This window comes from Cyprinodon variegatus, unplaced genomic scaffold (genome assembly GCF_000732505.1).
Source record: "Cyprinodon variegatus isolate N-32 unplaced genomic scaffold, C_variegatus-1.0 Scaffold1039, whole genome shotgun sequence".
In the NCBI taxonomy this organism is placed as follows: domain Eukaryota; kingdom Metazoa; phylum Chordata; class Actinopteri; order Cyprinodontiformes; family Cyprinodontidae; genus Cyprinodon; species Cyprinodon variegatus.
Window position 1 is genome coordinate 200,417 of NW_015151492.1, and position 7,532 is coordinate 207,948.

At 41.7% G+C, this 7,532-nt stretch overlaps 1 protein-coding gene across 1 annotated transcript in view; it reads left to right on the plus strand.

Annotated features, from left to right (window-relative positions):
- Positions 1 to 227: 227 nt before the first annotated feature.
- The window catches only part of clcn6 (chloride channel, voltage-sensitive 6), a 31,917-nt gene continuing 24,612 nt past the window's right edge, over positions 228 to 7,532 (plus strand). The window contains exons 1-10 of the mRNA XM_015399695.1: positions 228 to 362; positions 608 to 667; positions 1,560 to 1,625; positions 3,524 to 3,589; positions 3,666 to 3,732; positions 4,268 to 4,374; positions 4,449 to 4,575; positions 6,455 to 6,522; positions 6,747 to 6,805; positions 6,876 to 7,008. Coding sequence (XP_015255181.1) covers positions 288 to 362; positions 608 to 667; positions 1,560 to 1,625; positions 3,524 to 3,589; positions 3,666 to 3,732; positions 4,268 to 4,374; positions 4,449 to 4,575; positions 6,455 to 6,522; positions 6,747 to 6,805; positions 6,876 to 7,008 — 828 coding nt within the window. The 5' untranslated portion in view covers positions 228 to 287. The remainder of the gene's footprint in view (positions 363 to 607; positions 668 to 1,559; positions 1,626 to 3,523; positions 3,590 to 3,665; positions 3,733 to 4,267; positions 4,375 to 4,448; positions 4,576 to 6,454; positions 6,523 to 6,746; positions 6,806 to 6,875; positions 7,009 to 7,532) is intronic.

Below are 7,532 nucleotides of genomic sequence, written 5' to 3' on the forward strand. Positions count from 1 at the left end.
TATCTTTGTTGATGAACAATTGTTTAATAAAGCTTTGCAAGCAAAAAGCTGATGTCACGTGAGACCAGATTTGTTGCATTCAAGTTTCTCTGGAAATCTATGCTACATGGCTATATTTACTAACCTATTTTAAATAACTTACTAACTAATTAATAAATATTTGTATATATTTCTTATTTAAAGTACATATGTCTTTGCTCCTCTCGGTTGATTGTTTTCTTGCCTTTGACGGTTTTTATAATTTTTTTTCCCACAGTCCCTGAAGGCAGCATGACAACAGAGGGAAGATGGCGCCCTGCAGAAACTGTTTTTGTTGCCAGTGTTGCTGCCGAGAAGAGGAGCCGCGGACGCCGGAGGAGCTGGTGAGGACAGCGGGGCTCTGGGGGCTGAACGCGGGTCCGGAGCTCCTCCGGTTCCTCTTCCCTGATGGGAGGGTTTCCAGTCGGGCAGCTGGGTGGCTCCATTCCGCTCCCATCAGCGGTGCTGCTTTGGCCCCATGTCAGGGTCTCTGCTGGCGGGAGCAGAAGGTCCAGAGAACCGGTACCAGTCAGAGTTCTGGTTCTGATCAGATCAAGCTCAGCTTTCTTTATTTTCTTTATTTTTCCAGACTATTCTCGGGGAAATCCGAGATGATGAAGATGAGATTCTGCCCAGGAAGGACTATGAGGTGAGAAAGTCTGAAAGGTCAGAAACCAGTTCTATAGATCTATTTAATCCTGTTATGGATCAACTCTTCTCCACACTCAACATGTCCCAGGATCAGTGTTGCCAGATAGAGTCCAGGTTTTCCAGCCCAAACCTCAGTTAAAAATCACACAACAATCCGCCCAAATAATATATTGTTATATTTACTGTTCTAACCTCCTTATGCCAGTGTGGCACAGGCTTATGCCAGTTGGGAACCGGCTTATGCCAGTTGGGAACCGGCTTATGCCAGTTGGGAACCGGCTTATGCCAGTTGGGNGGCTTATGCCAGTTGGGAACCGGCTTATGCCAGTTGGGTAGATGAAAAGACACAGATGAAAATATTCTGGCTTCAAGGACGCAGGTCTGTTCTCAGAAGGAATCCTGCAGACATTTTGCAGCCTTTCAGTCTTTTGCCGTTTTGGTAACTTATTGATGCCACCGGCTGCTCTTGTCCTCCTCCTTCCTCCTCTTCATCAGTAAAGATGAAGGGACCCCATTCTTTCAAAACTTTTATAGGTGGATCCTGCCTTTAAACACCAATCTGAAAAACATCTTTCTTCACAGCAGAACAGGCTGGACTTGGCGCAATTTGGAGTCGTGGGCGCTCTTATCTCAGATGGGGTTCCTATTTCCACAGGGAGTGTTTTACGTGTCGATTTTGCTGTGGAAGGAGCTAAAATATGGCCCAGTAACAGTGTTTGAGTAGTTTTTGTTGTTGCACATAGCTAACATCCTCCGTTAGCCTGAGTGGGCATGGCGAGGTTTGATGACATCAAGCTAGGCTATGTGGTAAAGACCGGGTTGGTCTTTATCACAGAGGTTTGATAACAGATGAATCAGTGATTATCTGACTCTGTGTTTGACTTCATCAGAGTTTGGATTACGACCGCTGCATCAACGAGCCGTATGTGGAGGTTCTGGACGGTCTGGACAATAAGGTGAGGAAAGCAGAACAAGGAGCAGCTCTCCAAAGCAACCCGGCTTTAAGGCAGGGCAGGACGCTTCCTCTGGAAGGACAGTTTTACCAGGAAGTTTCCATCCTGTTTTTCCAGCCGGAAGAAAAAGTTTCTTCCCAAAGAAACTTGGAAGGTTAAATCTATTAGAAAATGTTTTTCCTTTTAGTGAATATTTAGCCTTAGTCTGCAAAAAGATCAAATCTAAATAAGTCATTTTCTTTTTTAAATAAGTGCATTTTGTCTTGGATTGAAGAGGAAAATGAGACAATTTGCCAATGAAACAATTTACATTTAAAATAAGAAAATCTGTATGTCTTATTAAAAATGCATTTTATTTAATTATCTTATTTTAGGAGTAAAAATACTAATTCCATTGGCAAACCATCCCATATACCTACTAAGAGGATAAATACTCTTGATGAAAGTTTTACTTGATTCTAGATCATTTTTGCAGTTTAAGGAGGCCTGACTCCAGCACTAAGCCTGAGGTGTGGTTCAGTATCTATAAACCAGGAGGTTTGGGAGCATAAATAGCAGAGAAAATAAACCTGGAACTGCAGTAGCATCATCATTTCATCCCATTCTGCACAACCAGCAACGAAACATTAAACATCCCACAATAAACCAAGATCTGAGGAGGTTTTACTGAAGTCTGATTCCTACTGGCAGATTTACACTGGAAAAAATAAACATTTCTTAATTTAAGTGTGTTTAGATTTAATTTGAGTCGGTAAATAAGATAGTTTGCCAATGGAATTAGTATTTTTACTCTTAAAATAAGATAATTAGATAATATTGACTTTAAATAAGATAATTCAATAGTTTTTTTCTTATTTTAAATGTAAATTGTCTTCTTTCATTGGCAAAGTGTATGTTTTACCTCCTCAATCCAAGAACAAATGCACTGATTTAAAAAAATGTTTTTCATTGTATTACAATAGGAGATTCAAACCCTGAATTATTGGCTTTTAGTTTCAGTGGTCAACACAAGATTCTAGGAAGTTAAGCTTATAGTTTAATCTAGTTTAACTATAGCAAAAAAAGTCAGTGAGACCAAGATGGCTGACACACAGGTAAAAAGACCAAACACCTGGGCTTCATGGTTTCTACATGGAACCATCAGTCCAACTGAATACCGTAATAAAACTAAATTAAAACTAGATCTATACAACCACTTTTATTAATTAATTTCTATCACGGTATAAAATGCGTCAAATAAACTGGAACTGGAGTAGACAGATTAATATTTCTTAACAGAATAAAGACTGAATTTAGTTTTAAACCTTGTTTTCTCTTCCTGATGACGTATAAAAACTCCTGACTGAGTTTATCTGAGCTCTACCTGAGAGGATTAAAGGAAAATAAAGTTGGTTTAATGTGATTCTACCAGGCGGCGTTTTCCTCCATTTAAAGGCTGTTATTTAACCTTAGCTTCAGTAATAAAAGCAGAATTTCCTCATGTTTTATTTTTCCTGCTTTGTGGAAATTCAGCTTTTCAACAAAGTTCTTATTTTGTTAATTTTATGACCAATAGTTATTAATTCATGCAGATTTCTTCTTTTTTCTGACTATTGAGCAGATGTGAATTTCTCTAATGGGAGATCACTAAGTTGATCTTATCTTGTTTTATATAAAATTAACAGATTCTATAAATTCTGTGTTTATTCTAATAAAGATCCTCCTCCTGTATTTTGGTGGATAGTTGGCTTCTCCATGGAAGCTCATCCACCAGATGACTTTCTTTCTCTGGTCCTGAAGGTTTCCTCTGGAAGAACCTCATCCCTGTTTAAAAAGCAAACAAAATTTAATTATTGTTAATTTAAAGAGTATTTAAATGAAGCACTTTTAACTCTGTGGTTGTATTTCCATGTTGTCCACAGAAAGCCAGGCAGTACGAAGCGGTGCGCTGGGTCATGGTGTTTGTGATCGGCGTCGCCGTGGGTCTGGTAGGTTCACGTCTCCATCATCTTCACTCATCCGACTCCAGCGAGACAGAAGACCTGTCCTCTGTGTCTCCCTCAGGTTGGACTCTTTGTGGACTTCTTTGTGCATCTCTTCACTAAAATCAAGTTCTCGCTGGTCGGTGACTGTATCCTTTAACGTCAGCAAACCAGCAGGAAGCTGGAGAAGATTCCTAGTCGTTCAGGTCACAGTCATTCCAGAAACGTTAAGAGAGAAAAACTAACCTTAAAGTCGTTGGGAAATTATATTTAAATGTCAAATCATTCTGGCTTAAACGTGGATATAAATGTTCTCTTTATCAGACCATATTGTCCCAAAACTTTGAACATTTCTAATAAAAAAAAAAATCCTATCTTAAAATCTTTTTTTTTCGCTATCTTCTGCAGGCAGTTAGTTCTACGTCAGCCTGACGACTTAATTTAGCCAATCATATATCAACGATCATCTGTCAATCAAATGTTTTCGGTTGATTCATGTTGCAGCTAATAAACGCAACAGAAGACCTTGAATCTGGAACTAAACGCTATTTCTGACATTTTGAATTGAAGAAGCTTCCTGGATGGAAGAGAAACGTGGAAAAAAAGTCCAGAGGATTAATTTTAACTGTTTTGTTAAAACTTAGATGTTCTTCTCAGAGATTGGACCTTATCTAAGACCTGCAGCTATAGAGCGGTGCACCGATAAAGGCTGCCTGTCTCTGTCTCTACTGGAGCTCCTCACCTTCAACCTGGTGTTTGTCTTCATCGCCAGCGTCCTCGTCCTCATCGAGGTGACCCGCCAGCCTGCTCCAGCTGCTGCTAACCTTTCTTTGAAATGCCAACATGTGGCTGCTCTGTTTTCCAGCCTGTGGCTTCAGGTTCTGGCATCCCAGAGATCAAGAGCTACCTGAACGGAGTGAAGATCCCGGGAATCGTTCGGCTGCGAACGTTTCTCTGCAAAGCTGGCGGCGTCCTGTTCAGTGTGGCTGGAGGTAAAAACCATCGCTACCTTTCCTTTCTCTCTTCATGTTTGCATTTTGGGAAGAAGGACCAATCATTGGCCTGATCATCTGATGAAATCATAAGACGCCTCCAGGCTGTGAGGGACGCGGTCCTGCAGCTTCTAGGTGGGACCAGAACCCAAAGATCAGCGGGTGGCTGGAGGTTCAGATTAGAAACAGGAAACCAGACGCTGGGCTGTTGGTCTGCCATAGAGAAGCTAGATGTTCTAGGTTAAAATCAGGAGAACTGGGAGGTTATTGTAACTAAAATAGATGACCAATCTAAAATGCTTTGGTTTATAAATCAGAGGAACCTTTACAGACCTGCCTGAGTCGATTAATTAGGTCATTTTATTAAGGATCCCCATTAGCTGTTGCCATGGCGAACGGCTAGTCTTACTGGGGTACAGATTAAAAACATGGTTTAGAAATGTTCAGAAAAAGCACAAAAGAACAACTAAAATAAAACCAAAACCCTTCAAATGGATTCTCAGAATCTCTTGAAGAGATAATTAGCGATGAGTGCAGCAGATCTATGGAGGTAGATTGTTCTAAAGAAGAAATGATTTATATAAAAAAAGATCTGTTTAGAGTTTGGCTTTTGGAATACTGGAAGCTCATTAACAGAATTACTAAAAACAATTTATAAATGTATAAAAGCTGGAACTTTACTGCTCAGGAGGGACTTAAACAGCATAAGTTTATTAAAAAGCAGCTTATTCTCAGCCGTAAGCCAGGACCGGCGGCCATTAGATCTAACATGGCCGCCTGGTACCAAACCTTCTACCTGCAGCTTGTTGAGTTTCCCAGGCAGCAGATGGCAGAACTGGAGCGCAGCAGTCAGGATGACGGAAGACTAGACTCTGAAGACATAAAACGGGACGGGATCTAAAGTGCAGCATTTCCATGCAGTACTGATTGCTCTTCCCATTTTCACAATAATCTGATTATTGTGGTGAAACCCAGACAGAACAGTCTCCCATCACACCGAGGAGTTTCTCTTTCAACTGGTTCAACCATCAAACCACAAACTGTAAATCAAGCTCTGGGTTTGCAGATAGCTTCTGCCTTGAAGCAATCACCATTAGAGATGTTGATGGCCGGTGTGTTCCACTCCAGCCAGTCCAGTACATTAGCAGCCATTTAAAATGACCCTCCCCAGTCAAACGCCACCGAATGGCAGCCGACTTCCAGCCACTGCACTAACCCCCCCCCCCCTTACCCTAAGTCCACCTTTTTACTGAAGTACAGGGTCTGACCAGGAGATGGCGCTCCTCTTTAGATCTGACACAATATTTTAGTACAAAGATTGATGTTTAAAAATGAATTGTAGGATCAGCCAAGGACCCATCAAGGAAACTGTGGAAATGTTGAATGGCAACTATTGTTCCACATTCAGTTCTTTGCTTTAAATCTGATTGACTTCACTGCATGAAGGTGCAGCTTAATGCAAAGCAATATCAGTTCTGGCATTGCTGCAGCCCAAACCAGATCATTAGTAAAGATTGAGATTAGTAAAGGGCCCAAGTAGCTGCCCTGTGGAGCTCCACACTAGAGGCTGTTATTCAGAGAAACCTTTTCTAAAGACCGATGGCTTTCTATCCACTTTAATGCAGAACAGTTAAGACCATAAAATTAAAGTTATTCAACTGCTAATGTTTGCCCTAAAATCCAGGTCCAGACTATTAACCAACCTAGAATTATCTCTGGCTTTAAGCCAGAGATAATTCTGAAGGTTTTATTCAGGTTAGAATGAAAGTTTTAACGTCAGGAAAGAACAGAAGAGATGGACGGTTAACGGACCGGAGGTCAGGAAGACCTGGAAGATCTGCTGGAACTGATCTGCTGCAGCCGCTGTTTCTGTTTTCAGGTCTGTTTGTGGGAAAAGAAGGTCCGATGATCCACAGTGGAGCCATAGTGGGAGCAGGACTTCCTCAGGTACTTCCTTCCTAAAACCCGGAACTGGACTGGGTTCCTGGTTCCTCTGGACTGGGGACCAGTTCAGGGTTGATCCTGGTTCCTCTGGACTGGGGACCAGTTCAGGGTTGATCCTGGTTCCTCTGGACTGGTGACCAGTTCAGGGTTTATCCTGGTTCCTCTGGACTGGTGACCAGTTCAGGTTTGATCCTGGTTCCTAATCTTCTCTCTCTTCTCTCCATCAGTTTCAGAGCATCACCTTCAAGAGGATCAAGTTTGATTTCCCGTATTTCCGCAGTGACAGGTAGGATCTGCTGGGATCTTGTTGTCCTGCTGTGGAAGGTGACCTGCTGGATGTTGAATCTGCCTTTCAGGGACAAGCGAGACTTTGTGTCGGCCGGAGCGGCTGCTGGAGTCGCCGCTGCCTTCGGGGCTCCAATAGGGGGCACTCTCTTCAGTCTGGAGGAGGGCTCTTCATTCTGGAACCAGGCCCTCACCTGGAAAGTGGTACGTACCCCCAAGCAGGACTTTAACCCTTTAGTCAAATGAAGGCGATCTTCCAGCAAACAGGAAGGGAATCAGGTGCTGCGCGGCCGAAGGTCACCTGAAGGTCACTCATCAACGCAGACAGTTTCTACAAAAACAATAACAGTTGATTTCTTTCTCTGAAATCTTTATAAACCGTATGTTTTCCTCCTCTGAGCTCAGATCTGAGCTTAACTAAGCTCAGATCTGAGCTCAGCTTTAATCTGTCAGTTATTTTCTTCCCATTAATGATGGCAAAGCCAGAGATTCCTTAAAGAAGACTTTTTAGGAAATGAAACCAGGTTAAAGTAAAACTTTTCCATTTGAGGAGTTCTGGATTATAGAGACAGATGAAAGTTATATCTTAAATGCAAAATGTTTATATATTAGTTTTAAAACGTTGGTATAATTCCTGGTCTAAGCGGGTCGCTCTGTCAGATAAAGGCACCTTTTAGTCTCTATGCTCCATTTAATGATTAATCGATTACTGAATTAATTGATAATTC